Source organism: Sus scrofa, chromosome 7 (assembly GCF_054392235.1).
Source record: "Sus scrofa isolate SSC_HxYL_T2T_F1_AM1 chromosome 7, Sscrofa_HxYL_maternal_Yorkshire_Landrace_v2.0, whole genome shotgun sequence".
Lineage (NCBI taxonomy): Eukaryota > Metazoa > Chordata > Mammalia > Artiodactyla > Suidae > Sus > Sus scrofa.
The window spans coordinates 62,141,681-62,161,782 of NC_139389.1; the positions used below are offsets into that span (position 1 = coordinate 62,141,681).

General features: G+C 43.3%; 1 protein-coding gene across 15 annotated transcripts in view; it reads left to right on the forward strand.

Annotated features, from left to right (window-relative positions):
• RCCD1 (RCC1 domain containing 1) overlaps positions 1 to 20,102 on the forward strand; it is a 35,919-nt gene that overhangs the window by 8,309 nt on the left and 7,508 nt on the right. For 11 of the 15 annotated variants that reach the window (XR_014810418.1, XR_014810414.1, XR_014810420.1 and 8 more), the window contains 2 exons: positions 346 to 375; positions 952 to 2,329. The exons of 1 other annotated variant lie outside the window; for it this stretch is intronic. Coding sequence is in view for 5 of the 14 variants with exons in the window: in XM_001927535.6 (XP_001927570.2) it covers positions 346 to 375; positions 952 to 1,112 (191 nt within the window). In the remaining 9 variants the exon portion in view is untranslated. Of the gene's footprint in view, positions 1 to 345; positions 376 to 951; positions 2,330 to 20,102 lie in introns of those variants that run through there. 3 more of the 15 variants (XR_014810422.1, XM_005653513.4, XM_084968543.1) reach the window with 1 other exon arrangement.

Below are 20,102 nucleotides of genomic sequence, written 5' to 3' on the forward strand. Positions count from 1 at the left end.
CTCTGGCCTCACTCAGTGGAATAAGAATGAGGTACTGCCTTGAGCTGTGGTGTAGGTCGCGGATGCAGCTTGGATCCTGCGTTGCTGTGTCTGTGGTGTAGGCCGGCAGCTGTAGCTCTGATTTGACCCCTCGCCTGGGAACCTCCATGTGCCTCAGGTGGAGCCCTTAAAAAACCAAAAAAAAAAAAAGAAAAACCAAAAAAGAGAGAGAGGACGTGTTGTGCTATGCAAAGCGAATCTCATGACAACTGTAAAGTGCTGGCTGTGGGTTGTGGCAGGCTGGGCAGGACAAATGCGTTATTGAAGAGCAGGGGCAATGGCCTCTTACTGTCCTTTTGGTTACAGGAACGGGCGAGCTCTACACCTGGGGCTGGGGTAAGTAAAGGACTTGCTTTTGTGATGCTTCAACCAAGGGGAGAAAAGACCCGGGAGCAGAGGGCAGGTGACAAGAGCCATGCAGACCAGTGGAAGCATATGCCCTCGGCCTGACAAACCACTGGGAAGACAGGGACTGAAAAGCTGCCTGTTCCCTTCTCTGGAAGGGATCTAGGCACACTCAGAAGGGTACAGACCAGACAAGAGAGAAATAGGAGATATCATTACTTTCCACTTACCTTTCTGAAAAAGTATTATTTCTTAAGGGAATGTTTCTCCAGCATTGAGGAGACCTCTTTTGGTCTGGCACTGGGTAGAGCAAAAGATCACATGAAAAGCTCTGCTCGGAGCATCTGAGCTTTGGGCTGGGGAGCCCGGAGGAGCATTGCCTCTTGGGGACCTGGGAGATTGCCTGGTCCTGGGGCTCTGTGTTTCTGGTCTCCTGAATTCACAGGGCAGACACTAGCAGCGTGGTGGCTTAAGCCCCACACTTCAGTGGATAGTCTGGTTTTCCTTCCTGGGGCCGAAGGCCATGGCCCTGTGGAGAGGATAGCAAAGGGGTTCATTTCCCTTTAGGTAAATATGGACAGCTTGGCCACAAGGACACGACCAGCTTGGATCGGCCCTGCCGTGTGGAGTACTTTGTAGATAAGCAACTCCAAGTCAGGACTGTGAGCTGTGGGCCCTGGAACACCTACGTGTTCGCTGTGGAGAAAGAGAAGAGCCGACATATGTAAATAAGGGCATGAAATCAATGGACAGTAAAGAAGAAGAAAGCTAACACCTGTGAAACTCCTGCCCAGGTCAAGGAAAACCAGGGCCTGCTCTCCAGAGGCCTTGTCTTTGCCCCTCCCTCCCCATCACAGCCCTCTTGCTCCAACTTAGAGCAGTGTCCTCGACTTGGTCCTCAAATTAGAAGCCCCTGGAGATTTGGCAATGGATGCCTAAGGCCAGCATTGCAGACACGGGTGAAATCAGAATTAGACACAGGCAGATGTGAAAGCTGCCCCACCTGACCCCACCCTGGGGGGATTTCTAGGTAGTGCCAAGATGGGGAACTGAGACCAGCTCAGCAGAATGGGGCTGAAGAATGGGTGCTGTGAAACCTAAGGAAAAAAGTTAACATAAAACAAGACACAGAGACATTTTCTTAAGCAAAGGTGGGAACCGGCAGACTCAAGGTCTCAGGGGCCAAGAGCAGCACTGCCTCAAGAAACCACACTGCTTTTATTGTGCTCTTTTATTGTGCTCCTCAAGTGTGGAGGGGGCTATGGGTGGAGGATATAGGGTTTGTTTATTATTATTTTTTGATATAGGGTTTGTTTATTATTGTGTAAGTTCTTTTATTATTTTAAAAGTCACTTAGCTGGTAAAAGGTTAAGCTTTTAATCTGACCTTTAGGCACATAACAATCATCAGCATTTGAGTTAGCTATCTATGCATAGCATTCCAGAGAAGCCTCACTGTGCTTAGGTTTGCACCTTGGTTCTCTGCTAATGCATATTCTGCTAACGAGACCGCTTGTGAACCACTTGGCCATGAGGTTCCTCTTTCTCTTATTCCTTAGAGGACATGTCATGCTTGTGCAAACGGTGTGCCAATCTGCACAGGTCCAGCATGCCTAGACCAACACATTACGTCCTCATTCAGCTGACCCTATGAATAGCTTATGCCTTTAGGTCTTTGTTCTTAAGCTTTAAGTCATTTATCAGCACTGTGACTGTTTTTCAAGCTGGAAGATGGGATAAAGTAAAGCAGGATGATGGGATTTTTCAGTAAAGAAGCTAAGAAAATATTGTAGAAACATGTTTCGGATAGGGAACTGCTAGAAGTCATCTTATTTTGTTACTCACTCACCTGGTTTCATTTTGAATGGTACCATTCCTGGTATGCATCTTTATGCAATCTAATTTGTCTGCTTTTGAACTTGAGATAAAGGCTCTCATTCCGTGTATGTTCTTCCATGTCTTGTTTTCTCATCAACACTGTATGATTCATCTACGGCATCCTGCAGTTCATTTATTATTACGGTTATATGGCGTTCCATTGTCTGCCTGTATCTCAAGGTATATATTCTCTCGTTGATAGTAATTTTTTTCTTTTTTTATTGAGTTAAAATATACATAATATTGGAGGTCCCGTCGTGGCTCAGCGGTTGACGAGTCTGACTAGCATCCATGAGGTCTCAGGTTCGATCCCTGGCCTCTCTCAGTGGGTTAAGGATCCGGCGTTGCTGTGAGCTGTGGTGTAGCTTGAGACGTGGCTTGGATCCCACGTTGCTGTGGCTGTGGTATAGGCTGGCAGCTGCAGCTGATTTGACCCCTTCCATATGCTGCAGGTGTGGCCCTAAAAAGAAAAAAAAAAGAGAGAGAAATTTTATATATATATACACACACACACACACGTATTTACTAAACCATTTTTCTCTGTACAGTTCAATGGCATGAAATATATTCATATTGTTGTGTAGCCATCACCACCATCCACTCCCGCCTCTTTTCATCTTGTAAATCTGAAAATTTATGCCTACCAAACAGTAACTTGCGGTTCTCCTTTCTCCCCACCCCCTGGCAACCACCATTATCCCTTCTGTCTGTCTGTGTGATTTTGACTACCCTAAGTACCTCATATAAGTGGACTCATGCAGTGTTTTGTTTTTTTGTGACTGGTTTATTTCACTTAGCGTGACGTCCTCAAAGTTCATCCATGGTGGAGCGTATTGCAGAATTTCCTTCCTTTTTAGGCCCAATATTCCATCGTGTGTGTATATCCCACATTTTGTTTATCCGTCCATTGGCTGGTAGGCACCTGGGTTGTTTTTATGTTTTAGCTCTTGTGGCTAATGCTGCTGTGAACACGGGTTTACAAATATCTCTTTGAGACTCTCCTTTTAATTCTTTTGGATGTATACCCAAAAGTGGAGTTGCCGGGTCATACGGTAATTCTATTCTTAATTTTTTTGAGGCACTTACATACTGTTTTCAAAAGTGACTTTGCCATTGAACAGTGCCACTGATGGTGCACAAGTGTTCCAGATTCTCTGCATCTTCATTCAACACTTTGTTTTCTGGTTATTTTTACAGTAGCCATCCTAATGCGTGTGAACTTATACCATTGTAATTTTGATTTGCATTTCTCTAATGATTACTGATACTAAGCATCTTTTCATCTGCTTATTGGCCATTCATTTCACCTTTTTTGCATAAATGTCTATTTAAGGTCTTTGCTCATTTTTGTGAGGTGAACGTGATGCCCATATTTTTTCTTTTGTTTGTTTTTGCTTTCTTTTTATTTCTATATGATGCTCCCCCCCTTTTTTGGTCTTTTTAGAGCTGCACCTGCGGCATATGAAAGTTCCCAGGCTAGGGGTCAATTGAAGCTGTAGTCCCTGGCCTACATCACAGCCACAGCAACACAGGATCCGAACCGCATCTGTGACCTACACCATGGCTCATGGCAGCACTAGATCCTCAACCCTCTGAGCAAGGCAAGGGATCGAACATATGTCCTCATGGATGCTAGTCAGATTCCTTTCTGCTGAACCACGACAGGAACTCCTAATGCCCATTTTTGAATCAGGTTTTTGTTGTTGTTTTTGTTGTTTTAGGGGTTCTCTATATATTCTGGATATTAATCCCTTATCAGATAAGTGATTTGGAAATATTTTCTACCATTCTCTTGGTTTTCCTTTTGACTCTGTCAATAGTGTCTCTCTTTTTTTGCATTCTTTTTTTTGTTTTTTTAAAAATATTTTCTATCATGGTCTATCCCAGGAGATTGGATATACATTAGAACCTTGTTGTTTATCCATTCTAAATGTAATAGTTTTCATCTGCTAACCCCAGACTCCCAGTCCATCCCACTCTCTCCCCTCTCCTCCTTGGCACCACAAATCTGTTCTCTATATCTGTGAGTCTGTTTTGTAGAAAGGTTCATTTATGCTGTAGTTTAGATTCCACACATAAGTGATATCATATGGTATTTGTCCTTCTCTTTCTGACTTCCTTCACTTAGTATGATTATCTCTAGTTGTATCCATTTGTTGCAAAAAGCCTTATTTTGTTCTTTTTTATGGCTGAGTAGTATTCCATTGTATATATATATGCTATCTTCTTAATCCAGTCATCTGTTGACAGACATTTAGGTTGTTTCCAAGTCTTGGCTATTGTGAATAGTGCTGCAGCAAACGTAGGGGTGCGTGTATCTTTTTGAATTTTGTCCAGATAATATGCCCAGGAGGATTGCTACATCATATGGTAGTTCTATATTTAATTTTTTGAGGAACGTCCATAGGATTTTCCATAGTGGTTGTACCAATTTACATTCCTGCCAAAAGTGTAGGAGGGTTCTCTTTTCTCCAAACCCTCTTCAACATTTGTTATTGGTAGATTTTTTTTCCCTTTTAGGGCTGCACCTGCGGCATATGGAAGTTCCCAGGCCAGGGGGTTGAATTGGAGCTACAGCTGCTGGCCTCTGCCACAGCAGTGGGGGATCTGAGCCATGTCTGCAACCTACGCCCATGTCATAGCAATGGCAGATCCTTAACTCATGAAGTGAGGCCAGAGATCAAAACCATATCCTCATGTATACTAGTTGGGTTCTTAACCTGCTGAGCCTCTATTGGAACTCCTGTAGACTTACTAATGATGGCCATTCTGACTGGTGTGGGGTGTTACCTCACTGTAGTTTTGATTTGAATTTCTCTGATAATTAATGATATTGAGTATCTTTTCATGTGCCTACTGGCTATTCATGTGTCTTCTTTGGAGAGATGTCTTTTTAGGAGTTCCTGTTGTGGTACAGCAAATCCAACTAAGAATGATGAGGTTTCAGGTTTGATCCCTCGCCTCACTCAGTGGGTTAAGGATCTGCTGTCACTGTGAGCTGTGGTGTAGGTCACAGACGTGGCTCAGATCTGGTGTTGCTATGGCTCTGGCATAGGCCAGCAGTTGTAGCTCTGATTAGACCCCTAGCCTGGGAACCTCCTTATGCCACAGGTGTGGCCCTAAAAAGCAAAAAACAAAACAAAACTTTTTAGGTCTTCTGCCTATTTTTCACTTAGGTTGTTTGCATTTTTGTTGTTGAGTTGTATGAGTTTTTGGTATATTTTTGAGATTAAGACCTTGTCAGTTGCTTTGTTTTGTTTTGTTTTGTTTTTTCCTTTTTGTCTGTTTAGAGCCACACCCGTGGCATATGGAAGTTCCCAGGCTAGGGGTCCAATTGGAGCTGTATGCCACAGCCACAACAACGCTAGATCCGAGCCACATCTGCCACCACACCACAGCTTGCAGCAACTCTGGATCCTTAACCCACTGAGCAAGACCAGGGATCGAACCTGCAACTTCATGGTTCCTAGTTGGATTCATTTCCACTGTGCCATGACGGGAATCTCCCAGTTGCATTGTTTACAGCGATTTTCTCCCGTTCTGTAGGTTGTATTTTTACTATATATATATATATATATATATATATATATATATATAGTGTTTTTGAACTATGTATATATAGTATTTTTGAACACATTTTTGGACACTCTGTGGCATATGGAAGTTCCTGGACCAGGGATCAGATCTAAGCCTCAGTTACAACCTACACTGCAGCAACAACAGATCCTTTAACCCACTGTGCTGGGATGGGGATGGATCCTGGGTCCTGGGTCCTGGCACTGCAGAGTTGCTGCCAATCCCATTGTGTCACAGTGGGAACTCCCCATTTTATATACTTGCCTCCTTTGTCAAAGATTAATTGACTATAGTTGTCTGGGTTTATTTTGGGGCTATTTCTGTTTCATTGATCTGTATGTCTGTTTTTTGTACCAATATCACACTGTTTTGATTACTGTAGCTTTGTAAGAGCATCTAAAGTCTGGGAGTTATATGTCCTGCTTTGTTTTTTTTCCCCTCAGGATTGCTTTGGCAATTCTGGGTCTTTTATGGCTACATGTAGATTTTTGGATTTATTGTTCTAGTTCTGTGAAAAATATCATGTGTAATTTAATAGGGATTGCAGTAAGTGTATAGATTGCTTGGGTAGTATGGCCATTTTAACAATATTAATTCTTCCAACCCAGGAGCATGGAATATCTTTCCATTTCTTTGAGTCCTCTTTAATTTCCTTGAATAATGTTATGTAGTTCTCAGGATGCAAGTCTTTCAGCTCTTTGGTCAGGTTTATTCCTAGATATTTATTTTTAAATATTCATTTTCTAATATTTCCTTGTTAGTATATGGAAATGCAACCAATTTCTGAATGTTAATCTTGCATGCTGCTACTTTGCTGAATTTGTTGATCAGTTCAAGTAGTTTTTGTGTGGAGTTCTTAGGGTTTTTCACATACAGTACCATGTCATCTGCGTAGAGTGACAATTTTACATCTTCTCATCCAATCTGGATACGTTTTATTTCTTTTTCTGTTGGATTGCTGTGGCTAGGACTTCCAATACTGTGTTGAATAAAAGTGGTGAGAGTTGGCATCCTTGTCTTATTTCAGATTTTAGTGTGAAGGCTTTCAGCGTCTCTCCATTGAGCGTTATATTTGCTGTTAGTTTATCATGAATGACTTTTATTATGTTGAGGTATGTTCCTTCTATACCCACTTTGGTAAGAGTTTTTATTTTATCATCAATGGATGTTGAATTTTGTCAAATGCTTTTTCTGAATGTATCGAGATGATCATGTATTTTTTTTTTTTTTTTTTTGTCTTTTGTCTTTTGTTGTTGTTGTTGTTATTGTTGCTATTTCTTGGGCCGCTCCCGCGGCATATGGAGGTTCCCAGGCTAGGGGTTGAATCGGAGCTGTAGCCACCGGCCTACTCCAGAGCCACAGCAACGCGGGATCCGAGCCGCGTCTGCAACCTACACCACAGCTCACGGCAACGCCGGATCGTTAACCCACTGAGCAAGGGCAGGGACCGAACCCGCAACCTCATGGTTCCTAGTCGGATTCGTTAACCACTGCGCTACGACGGGAACTCCGATCATGTATTTTTTTACTTTTCTTTTGTTACTGTGGTGTATTACCTTGATTTGCGTATGTTGAACCATCCTTGTGATCTTGGAATGAAGCCTACTTGGTCATGGTGTATGATCTTTTTGATGTGTTGTTGGATTCTGTTTGCTAATATTTTGATGAGAATTTTTTTTTTTTTTTTGTCTTTTCTAGGGCTGCACCTGTGGCATATGGAGGTTCCCAGGCTAGGGGTCTAATTGGAGCTGAAGCCACCAGCCTATGCCAGAGCCACAGCAACGCCAGATCTGAGCTGAGTCTGCGACCTACACCACAGCTCACAGCAATGCTTAACCCACTGAGCAAGGCCAGGGATCGAACCTGCAACCTCATGGTTCCTAGTCAGATTCATTTCCACTGTGCCATAATGGGAACTCCTATGATTTTTTTATTTAGTGGTATCTTTATCTGGTTTTGGTATTAGGGTGATGGTGGCTTCATAAAATGTCTTTGAGAGTGTTCCTTCTTTTTCAGTCTTTTGGAAGAGTCTAAGAAGAATGGGTATAAGTTCTTCTTTGTATGTTTGATAGAATTCACCTATGAAGCCATCTGGTCTTGGACTTTTGTGTGTAGGGATTTTTTAAAAATTATTGCATATTCAATTTTATTTCTAGTGATGATATGTTCAAATGATATAGCTCTTCTTGATCTAAGAATTTTTTTTTTGTCTTTTCTAGGGCTGCACCCGTGGCATATGGAGGTTCCCAGGCTAGGGATCTAATCGGAGCTGAAGCTCCAATTTTGGTGAGCTGTTTGTTTCTAAAAAGTTTTCCATTTCTTCTAGGTTGTCAAATTTGTTGGCATATAATTATCCTAGCCACATCTGAGACCTACACTGCAGCTTGTGGCAATGCCGGTTCCTTAATGTATTGAGCAAGGCCAGGGAATGAACCTACATCATTATGTATACTAGTCAGTTTCTTAACCTTCTGAACCATAGTGGGAACTCCCCTATTTTTTAAAAATCTATTTTATTGATTTCTTCTCTGAGCTTTATGTTTTCCTTTCATCTGCCTACTTTAGCTTTTGTTTGTTCTTCTTTTTTGAATTCTTTTAGGTGGTAGATTGGGTCATTTGAGGTTTTTCTTTCATTTCTTTTTCTTTTTTTTTTTTTTTTTTAGGAAGGCCTTTGAATCTCCCTCTAAGAATTGCTTTTGTGGCATCCCATAGATTTTAAATGGTTGCATTTTCATTGTTGTTTGCCTTGGACTATTTAAAAAATTTTTTTTCACATCCTTTTTGACCCATTAGTTTTCTTTCTTTCTTTCTCTTTTGGCCTCCCCTAGGCATATGGAGTTCCCAGGCCAGGGCTCAGATCTAAGCCATGACCTATGCTGCAACTGCAGCAATGCCAGATCCTTAACCCACTGTGCCAGGCCACAGCAGAAACTCTAAGCTGTTGGATTTTTAGTAGCATGTTGTTTAGTCTCCATATAATCAGTATTTTTTTTTTCTCATTTCTTTTCCTATAGTTGATTTCTAGTTTCATACCATTTTGGTCAAAGAAGATGCTTGAAATAATGTCTAAACTCTTAAATTTATTGAGATTAGTTATGTGACCCAGTGTGTGGTCAGTCATAGAGAATGTTCTTTGTGCACTTGAAAAGAATGTATATTCTTTTTTTTGTTGTTGCTATCTATTTATTTATTTATTTATTTTTGTTTTTGTCTTTTTAGGGCTGCACCTGTGGCATATGTAGGTTCCCAGGCTAGGGGTCCAGTTGGAGCTGTAGCTGCTGGCCTATGCCAGAGCCATAACAACTCAGGACCTGAGCTGCCTCTGTGACCTACACCACAGCTCACGGCAATGCCAGATCCTTAATACCCTGAGTGAAGCCAGGGATCGGACCTGTGAGCTTATGGATGCTAACCAGGTTCATTAACCACTGAGCCACAATGGGAACTCCCTGGTTCTTTTGGATATAACGTCCTGGAAATATCAATTAATTCTAACTGTTCTATTGTGTCATTTAGAATCTCTGATGCTTTATTGATTTATTGTCTAGAACATCTGTCCATTGCTGTGAATGGTGTGTAAGTCTCCTACTCTTTTTTTCTTTCTTTTTTTTTTTTTTTTTTTGCTTTTTTTAGTGCTGCACCTGCAGAATATGGAAATTCCCAGGCTAGGGGTTGAACCAGAGCTGCAGCTGATGGCCTATGCCAAAGCCACAGCAGTGCAGGATCCTTAACCCACTGAGCAAGGCCAGGAATTGAACCTACACCCTCATGGATACTAGTTGGGTTCTTTACCACTGAGCCACGATGGGAACTCCAAAGTCTTCTACTCTTATTGTATTCCCATAGTTTCTCCTTTTATGTCTTTTAGTATTTGTTGTGTGTTATTGGGTGCTCCTACATTAGGAGGATTTTTTTTTTTTTTTTTTTTTTGGTCTTTTTAGGGCCAAACCCACGGCATGTGGAGATTCCCAGGCTAGGGGTCAAATCAGAGCTGTGGCCACTGGCCTATGCCACAGCCACAGAAACACCAGATACAAGCTGTGTCTGCAACCTATACCACAGCTCAGGGCAATGTCAGATCCTCAACCCACTGAGCAAGGCCAGGGGTTGAACCTGCATCCTCATGGATACTAGTCAGATTGTTTTCCACTGAGCCACAATGGGAACTCCAGGAGCATATATGTTGATGAGTGTACTGTCCTCACCTTGAATTGAACCTTTAATCATGAAATAGTCTCCTTCTCTATCTTTCTTAATGGCCTTTGTTTTAAAGTGTATTTCATCTGACATTATTATTGAGATACTTTCTTGTCATTTCCATTTGCATGAAATATATTTTCCATCCCTTCACTTTCTTTCTTTCTTTTTTTTTTTTTTTTTTAGTCTTTTTGCTATTTCTTTGGGCCGCTCCTGCAGCATATGGAGGTTCCCAGGCTAGGGGTCGAATTGGAGCTGTAGCCACCGGCCTACGCCAGAGCCGCGTCTGCGACCTCACTTTCTTTTTTAGGTTTTTATTTTTTCTGTTCTACTTCATTTACATTGTTCTGTCAACTTCTGCTGCACAGCAAAGCGACCCAGTCATACATATACATATACATACACATTCTTTTTCTCACATTATCCTCCATCAAGTTCCATCTCAAGTGACTAGATATAGTTCCCTGTGCTATACAGCAGAATCTCATTGCTTATCCACTCCAAAGGCAGGTTTGCATCTATTAACCCCAAACTCCCCGTCCATCCCACTCCCTCCCCCTCATCCTTGGCAATCATGAGTCTGTTCTCCAAACCATGACTTTTTTTATTTTCTGAAGAAAGGTTCATTTGTGCTGTATATTAGATTCCAGATATAACTGATACCATATCGTATTTGTCTTTCTCTTTCTGGCTTACTTCACTTAGTATGAGAGTCTCTGTATATCATCTTTGGTGAAATGTCTATTCAGGTCTTCTGCCCATTTTTTTGTTGTTGTTGTTTTTTGGTTTCCTCGTTCTTTTTTTTTTTTTTTTTTTTTTCTGTTGTACAGCATGGGGACCAAGTTATACATACATGTATGCATTCTCTTTCCTCCCATTTTTCTGTTGCGATGTAAATATCTAGACATAGTTCTCAGTGCTACACAGCAGGATCTCATTGTATATCCATTCCAAGAGCAATAGTTTGCATCTGATAACCCCAAGCTCCCGATCCCTCCTACTCCCTCCCTCTCCCCCCGGGCAGCCACAAGTCTATTCTCCAAGTCCATGATTTTTTTCTGCCCATTTTTCAATTGGATTGCTTCTTTTTCTGCTCTTGAGTTGTATAAGTTGTTTGTATATTTTAGAGATTAATCCCTTGTCAGTTGTATCATTTGAAATTATTTTCTATCATTCTGTTCATTTTTTAAAAATGATTTCCTTTGCTGTGCAAAAAGCTTGTAAGTTTGATTAGGTCCCATTGGTATATTTTTGTTTTTATTTCTTTTTAAAATTTTTTTTATTTATGTTTTTTGGTCTTTTTAGGGTTGCACCTGCAGCATATGGAGTTTCCCAGCTAGGAGTTGAATTGGATCTGTAGTTGCCAGCCTACACCACAGCTGCAGCAAAGTGTGATCCGTGCCGCATCTTCAACCTACACCATAGCTTACTGAACACCAGATCCTTAACTGAGTGAGGCCAGGGATTGAACCTGCATCCTCGTGGGTACTACTCACATTTGTTTCCAGTGAGCCATGATGGGAATTCCTATTTTTGTTTTTATTTCTATTGATTTGGGAGAAGATATTTATATGGTTGATGTCAGAGAATGTCTTGCCTAGGTTCTCTTCTAGGAGTTTTATTGTGTCTTGACTTATGTTGAAGTCTTTGAGCTATTTTTGAGTTTATTTTTGTTCATGGTGTGAGGGTGTGTTCTAGTTTCATTGATTTACATGCAGCTGTCTAGTTTGCCAAGCAGCACTTGCTGAAGAGACTGTGTTTTGCACATTATATATTCTTGCCTCCTTTGTTGAAGATTAATTGACTGTAGTTGTCTGGGTTTCTTTCTGGGATCTCTGTTTTGTTCCATTGATATGTAGGTCAGTTTTGGTACCCGTTTCACACATTATTCATTTCGGTAGCTTTGTATTATTGTCTGAAGTCTAGAAGAGTTATACATCCAGCTTGGTTCTTGTTCCTCAGGATTGCTTTGGCAATTCTGGGTTTTTGATGCTTCCATATAAATTTTTGGACTCTGTTGTAGTTCTGTGAAAAATGTCCTGTAACTTGATAGGGATTGCATACAACACAATGGTATAACAGAGGCCTAGGTGGGAAAAAGGCAAGGGTTGCATTCCGAAGCAAACCACCATTGGGGCTGGTGTTCGTTCACTGAGTACAATATACTTTTCAAGTAGGAAGCTTCCAGCATCTTGTAGTGTGGAGTTGGTGAGATTGCCATCAGGTGATTATTGCCCAAGCTTGCTATGTTCTGATTCTCCGCCCTTCTGAAAAGAAGGCGTTTTCATGCCAAATCAGACTTCTCCACAAAGGAGAATACATTTGAGTTGGTTTTAAGCCTCTGAAGACGCTTACAAACAAGCAGTGCACACAGAGAGTTTGCCTGTGCTGGGTCTCATTTGACCTTGGTATAACACAGGCCAAGGCGGGAAAAAGGCAAGGGTTGCTATCCAAAGCAAACCACCATTGGGGCTGATGTTTGTTCACCAAGTACAATATACTTGGCAAGTAGGAAGCTTCCAGCACCTTGTTTTCTGGCCTTTGTGAGATTGTTATGAGGTTGTTATCACCCTACCTCCCTACGTGCTGTTTTTCTCCACTTCTGAAAAGAAGGCTTTTTCACAGCAAATCGAGTGTCTCTAAAAAGGAGAACAGCTTTTGAGTGGGATTCAAGCTAGGGAATCCTCCTGTAATCAATCAGTGCACCCAGAGCATTTGGCAGGGCAGTGGGACCTTTGCCCTAGGTATATCATAGCCCTAGGTTGGAAAGAAGGCAAAGGTTGCTTTCCGGAGCAAATCACCATTGGGGCTGGTGTTTGTTCACTGAATACAACATACTTTGTGTAGTAGGCATCTTCCAGCCTCTTGTTTTTTGAAGTTTGTGAGATTGACATCAGGGAATTATTGCCCAAGCTTGATGAGTGCTGCTTTTCCCGCTTGTGAAAAGACATTTTCGTAGCAAATCAGGTTTCTCCACAAAGGAGAAAGAACACTTTTTGAGTGAGTTGCAAGCTACTGAAACCTGTGAACAACTAATACACACAGAACATTTGGCAGCGGAATGGATCATTCACTCTATGTGTAACACAGGCATTTGTGGAAAAACTCAAGTGTTGCTTTCTGGAGCAAACAAACCTAGGGGCTGGTGTTTGTTCACTGAGTACAGTATACACTGCAAGTAGGAAGCTTCCAGACACTTCTTTTGTGGAGTTTGTGTGATTGATATCTGCTCGATATGTTCTGTTTTTCACTGCTTGTGAAAAAAAGGCATTTTCATAACCAATCAGGCTTCTCCACAAAGAGAACACATTTCAAGTGAGTTTCAAGCTACTGAAACCTCCTGTAAACAACCGGTACACACAGAGCATTTGGCAATGGAGTGGCTCATTCGCACTAAATATAGCAAAGGCCTATACGGGAAATAGGGAAGGGTTGCTTTCGGCAGCTAACCACCATTGGTTCTGGTGTTTGGTCACTGAGTACCAAATACTTTGGAATTAGGAAGCTTCCAACCTCTTGTTTTGCAGAGTTTCTGAGATTGCCACAGGAGATATTCACCCTAACTCAATATGTGCTGCTTTTCACTGCTTGTGGAAAGAGAGCATTTTCAGAGCAATTCAGGCTTCTCCAAGAATGAGAAAACTTTTTGAGTGTGTTTCAAGCTACTGAAACATCCTGTAAACAACCAGTGCACACAGAGGATTTGGCAGTGGAGTGGCTCATTTGCCACTCCACTCATTTGGTGGCAAAAAGGCAAGGGTTGCTTTCTGGAGCAATCCACCATTGGAGCTGGTGTTCCTTCACTGAGTATAACACGCTTTGTGAGTAGGAAGCTTCCAGCCTCTTGTTTTGTGGAGTTTCTGTGATTGAATTCAGGCAGTTATCACCCTAGCCTGCTATATGTGGCTTTTTCCCACTTGTGAAAAGAAGGTATTTTCATAACATATCAGGCTTCTCCACAAAGGAGAACACATATAAGATGGGTTTCAAGCTACTGAAACCTCCTGTAAATAACCAGTACATAAAGAGCCTTTGGCAGTGGAGCAGCTCCTTTGCCATAGTTATAAGGTAGGCTCAGGTGGGAAAAAGAAAAGTGTTGTTTCCAGAGCAAACCCCCATTGTGACTGGTGTTTGTTCACTGAATACAATATACTACTGGGAAGCTTCCAGCCTCTTGTTTTTGCAGTTTGGGAGATTGCCCTCAGGCAGTTATCACCCAAGCTCGCTATGTGCTGCTTTTCCCCACTTGTGAAATGAAGGCATTTTCGTAGCAATTCATGTTTCTGCACAAAAGAGAACACAGTCAAGTGGATTTCAATATACAGAAATTTCCTGTAACGAACAGTGCACACAGGGAATTTGGCAGTGTAGTGGCTCATTTGCCTTAGGTATACAAAAGACCTAGTTGTGAAGAAGGCAAGGGTTGCTTTCTGGAGCTAAGCACTGTTGGGGCTGATGTTCATTCACTAAGCATAATATACTTTGCAAGTAGGAAGCTACCAGCCTATGTTTTGTGGAGTCTGTGAGATTACCATCAGGTGGTTATTAAAAGCCTAGCTCCCTAGGTGCTGCTTTTCCCTGCTTGTGAAAAAAAAAAAAAAAAAAAAGGCATTTTCATAGCAAATCAGGCTTCCCTACAAAGGAGAATATGTTTTGAGTGGGTTTCAAGCTACTGAAACCTCCCATAAAGAAGGGTGCACACAGAGCATTTGGCAGTGGAGCAGCTAATTCACCCTATGTATAACACAAGCCTAGGTGGCAAAAAGGCAAGGGTTCCTTTCCGGAGAAAACCCTAATTGGGGCTGGTGTTTGTTCACTGACTACACTATACTTTGCATGTAGGAAGCTTCCAGACTCTTCTTTTTTGGAGTTTGTGAGATTGCCATCAGGGGATTATCGCCCACGCTTGATAAGTGCTGCTTTTCTGCACTTGTGAAAAGAAGGCATTTTTATAGCAAATTGGGCTTCTCCATGAAGGAGAACCATTTTTGAGCAGGCTTCAAGCTACTGAAACCTCCTGTAAACAACCAGTGCAAACAGAGCCTTTGGCAGTGGAGCAGCTCACTTGCCCTAATTACCACACAGGCCTGGACAAATAGGCAAGTGTTTCTTTCTGGAGCAAAGCACCACTGGGGCTGGTGTTCATTCAGTGAGTACAAAATACTTGGGAAGTAGGAAGCTTCCAGCCTCCTGTTTTGTGTCATTTGTGAGATTGCCATCAGGCAATTATTGCCCTATTTTGCTACCTCCTGCTTATCCCCTCTTCTGAAAAGAAGGTGCCTCATCTTTTAAGGTCTGTCCAGAAAGGAGAAAACTATCTGAATGTTTTTCAAGCTGCAGAAGCTCCTTGCAAATACCTAGGGCAAACAGAGTTTTTGTCTGTGGAGCATGTCCATCGCCTTAGTTATAACAGAGGCCTAGGTGGGAAAAAAGCAAGGGTTGCTTTCCAGAGCAAAGAACCATTTGTGCTGGTATTCTTTCACTGAATAGTATATACTTTGTAAGTAGAAAGGTTCAAGCCTCTTGTTTTGTGAGTTTTCTCAGATTGCAGTCAGGTGATTATTGTCCTAGCTCACAATGTGCAGCTTTTCCCCACTAGTGAAAGGAAGGTATTTTCATAGCAAATCATAGTTCTCCCAAAAAAGAAAAAGCTCTGAGTATGGTTCAAGATCCTGAAACCCCTTGCATACACCTAGTACAAACAGAACATTTGGCAGGGGAGCAGATCAAATGCCCTAGTTATAACAGAGGCCTAGGTGGGAATAAGGCAAGGGTTGCTTTCCAGAGATAACCATCTTTGGGGCTGGTGTTTGCAAGTAGGAACCTTCCAGCCTCTTGCATTGTACAATTGTGAGATTGCTATCAGTCGATTATCCCCTAGCTTGCTATGTGCAGCTTTACCCTGCTTGTGAAAAGAAGGCATTTTCATACCAAATCAGGCTTCTCTGGAAAGGATAACACACTCTGAATATGTTTCAAGCTACCGAAGCCCCTTGCAAACACCTAGTGCAGACAGGGCATCTATCAAGATTATTATAACAGAATCCTCAGTGGAAAAAATGCAAGGGTTCCTTTAAGGGGAAAACCACCATTGGGGCTGCTGTTTGTTCCTTGAGTAGAATATACTTTGCAAGAAGGAATCTTTTAGCCTCTTTTTTTGTGTCATTTGTCAGGTTGCTATCAGTCGATTATCATCTTAGCTGGCTAGGTTCATCATTTCCCCAAATAGGAAAAGAAGGTATTTTCATACCAAATCAGTATTCTCCAGAAAGGAGAACACATTCTAGTGTGTTTCAAGCTGCTCAAAACCCTGGCAAAGACCTAATGCAGAAAGAGCATTTTGCAGGGAAATGGATCAATCTCCCTAGTTATGACAGACAATTTGGTGGGTAAATGGCAAGGGTGCTTTCTGGAGCAAACTGCCATTGGGCTAGTGTTTGTTCACTGAGTAGAATATACTTTGCAAATAGGAAGCTTCCAGCCTCTTGCATTTTGTCATTTGTGAGATTGCCCTCAGGCGATTATTGCCATAGGTGGCTATGTGCAGATTTTTGCCTGCTTGTGAAAAGAAGGCACTTTCATACCAATTCATGCTTCTCCAGAAAATAGAACATGTCTGGGGGTATTTAAATCTACTGAACCCCTTGCACACACCTACTGCACACAGAATTTGGCAGTGGAGCACATCAATATACCTAGTTGTAACAGAGGTCTAGGTTGGAAAAAGGCAAGGGTTTCTTTCTGGAGCAAACCACCATTGGAGCTGGTGTTCATTCAGTGATTAAAATATACTTTGCAAGTGAGAAGATTCCAGCCTCGTGTTTTGTGTTATTTGTGAGATTACCATCAGGAAATTATTGCCCTAGCTTGCTTTTTTTTGCTTTACCCCTCTTGCGAAAAGAAGGTATTTTCATACCAAATCAGGCTTCTCAGAATGGAGAATTCAATCTGAGTGTGTTTCAAGCTGCTGAAGTCCCTTGCAAACACCTACTGTAGACAGCATTTGGCAAGTGAGCAGAACTATGCCCTAGTCATGACAGAGGTCTAGGTAGGAAAAAGCCAAGCGTTGCTTTCCGAAGCAAAGCACCATTTGGGCTGGTGTTTGTTCACTGAGTAGAATACACTTTGCAAGTATAAAGCTTCCAGCCTCTTGTTTTGTATTTTGTGAGACTGGCCTCAGGCAATTATCCCCCAGCTTGTTATGTGCAGCATTCCCCCGCCTATGAATAGAAGGCATTTTCATATGTGGACATGGACTCCTAGACCCACTCTGTAGGTGTTGACTAGTTTTCTGCTTGGACTTGATTTCTAAGACTTGGTTCATGGGGGTCGTTCAGTTGTCCATGTGGACTTGCTCTCCCAAAACTGACTTTGTAGGTTCAACCAGTTATCCATGTGGTCATGGTTCCTGGACCCAGTCCTCATGGGTTGACCAGTTGTCCAGACAAGCTTGGTCTCCTGGACCCAGTTGATGGGGTTGTCCAGTTGTCTGAGCATTTTTGACCTCCTGGATCCAGTCCACATGGGTCAAACAGTTGGCCACAGGACCTGGTCTCTCAGACACGATTTGCAAGGGTTGATGAGTTGTCTGCTGTGACATTGGCTCCAGTACCCTGTCTGCGGGGTCTACCATTTGTCTGCCTGGTCTTGGTCTCCCAGACCCGGACCACATAGGTCGACCAGTCTTCCACATGGATTTGGTCTCTCAGATCCTCTCTGCCAGGGTTGAACAGCTGTCTGCATGGACTTGGTCTCCTTGACCCAGTCTGCACAGGTCGACCAGTTATTAGTGTGGAATTTTTCTTCCTGAACTGGTCTGCCAGGGTTGACCAGTTGCCCATGCAGACTTGGTCTCCAGGACCCGTTCCACACAGGTTGACCAATTCTGCCCACGGAATTGGTTTCTAGGACCTGGTCTGCCAGGGTTGCCCAGTTGTCCTTGCGGTTTTGGTCTCTCAGACCTGGTCCAAGGGTGTTGACCAGTTGTCCATGTGGTCTTGTTCTCCCAGACCCAGTCTGCATGGGTGAACCAGTTTTCAGCCCATTCTTGGTCTCCTGGACATGGTCTGCCTGGGTTGATCATTTCTCTGAGTGGAATTGGTTTCTTGGACCTGCTCCACCAGGGTCGAAGAGTGGTCTCTGCAGACTTGGTCTCCCAGAACTGGTCTTCCATGGTCAACATGTTGACCATGCAAACTTAGCCTCCTAGACCCATTCCAAGCAGGTTGACTAGTTTATGGTGCGGAATTCTCTCTTGGCCAGGTCCACCAGGGTTGACCATATGTTTGCAGGGACTTGGTCTCCCAGAACCGTTTCACACAGATTGACCAGTTTTCCACACAGAATTAGTCTATTGGACCTGTTCCACCAAGTTCAACCAGTTGTCTGCACAGACTTGGTCTCCCGGTCCTGGTATCCTGGGATTGACCAGATCTCTGTGTGTTTTTGGTCTCCCCGACCGGGTCCGTGTGGGTCGACCTGGTATCCACATTTTTTTGTTCCTGGATCCTATCTGCAGGGATTGATCTGTTGTCCACACGGATTTCATCTCCTGGGACCTGATCCAAGGGGGTCGAACATTTATCCACGTGGACTTGGTCTCCTGGACATGATCCACTTGTATAGACCAGTTGTATGTGCAGACTTGGTATTTTGGACCTGGTCTGCTGGGGTCAATGAGCTGTCTCTGAAATTTGGTCTCCCAGGCCCATTCTGAGTGGGTTGAACAGTTGTCTGCACGGTCTTGTTCTCCCAGATCTGGTCTGTGTGGGTCAACCATTTGCCCGAGCATTCTTGGTCTCCTAGACCCAGTCCATGTGGGTTGACAGTTCTCCATGTGGAACTGATCTTTCAGACCTACTCTACTGGGGACAAACAGTTGTTCATGCGGATACAGTCTCCCAGACCTGGTCTGCATGGGTAAACCATTTGTCGACACGGAATGGGTCTCCCTGAACCTGTCCATGGAGGTCGACCAGTTGTCCTCATGGTATCCTGGACCTGGTCCAGGTGAGTCAACAAGTTGTTCATGCATACTTGGTTTCTTGGACCAGTTCTGCCAAGGTTGTCCAGTTTTCTGCACACATTGATTTCCCTGGAACCATTCTGCCAGGGTCGACCAGTTGTCCATGCGGTCTTGGTTTCCCAGACCTGGTGTGCACAGGTGGACCAGTTGTCCACGCAGATCTGTTAACCTGGACCTGGTCCACCGGGTTCAACAAGTGTCTGCAAGGACTTGGTCTCCTGGACCTAGTGCATGCAGGTTGGCCAGTTGTCCACAGGGACTTGATCTCCCAGACCCAGTCTGCTTGGGCTGACCAGTTGTCCATGCCAATTTGGTATCCTGGACCTGGTCTGTGCAGGTTGACCAATTGTCCACCATGCTTGGTTTTCCAGACCTCTTCTGTTGGGGTTGACCCCTTGTCCACGTGGTTTTGGTCTCTTGGACTCAGTCTGCTTGTGTTGACCAGTTGTCCTCATGGACTTGGTATCTCAGATCCAGGCCTCACAGTTCAACCAGTTGTCCAGTTGGACTTGGCCTCACAGACCTGGTCCAAGCAGGCCGACCAGTTGTCCATGTGGACTTGGTCTCCCAGACCCAGTGCATGGGGGTTGACAAGTTGCTCACATGGAATTGGTCTCTTGGACCTGGTCCTCTGGAGTTGACCGGTTGTCCATATGGATGTGGTCTCCCACACTGGCTCCACGTGGGTCAACCATATATCTGTGTGGACATGTTCCCTAGGAACATGTCTGCAGAGTTTGACCAGTTGTGCATATGGTCTTGGTTTCCTGGACTTGGTCCTCATGATTGGACCAGTTGTATGGTCAGACTTGGTCTCCCAGACCCATTGTGCATGGGTTGACAGTTTTCCACACAGACTTTTTCTATTGGACAAGGTGGTGGGGGTCTACCAGTTGTCTGTGAGGACTTGCTCTCCCAGACCTGGTCCGTGCGGGTTGACCAATTGTCTGCACTGACTTGGCTTCCTGGACCCATTCTGCTGCGGCTGACAAGTTGGCTGCACAGACTTGGTCTCCCAGACCCAGTCTGCACAGTCAAAAACT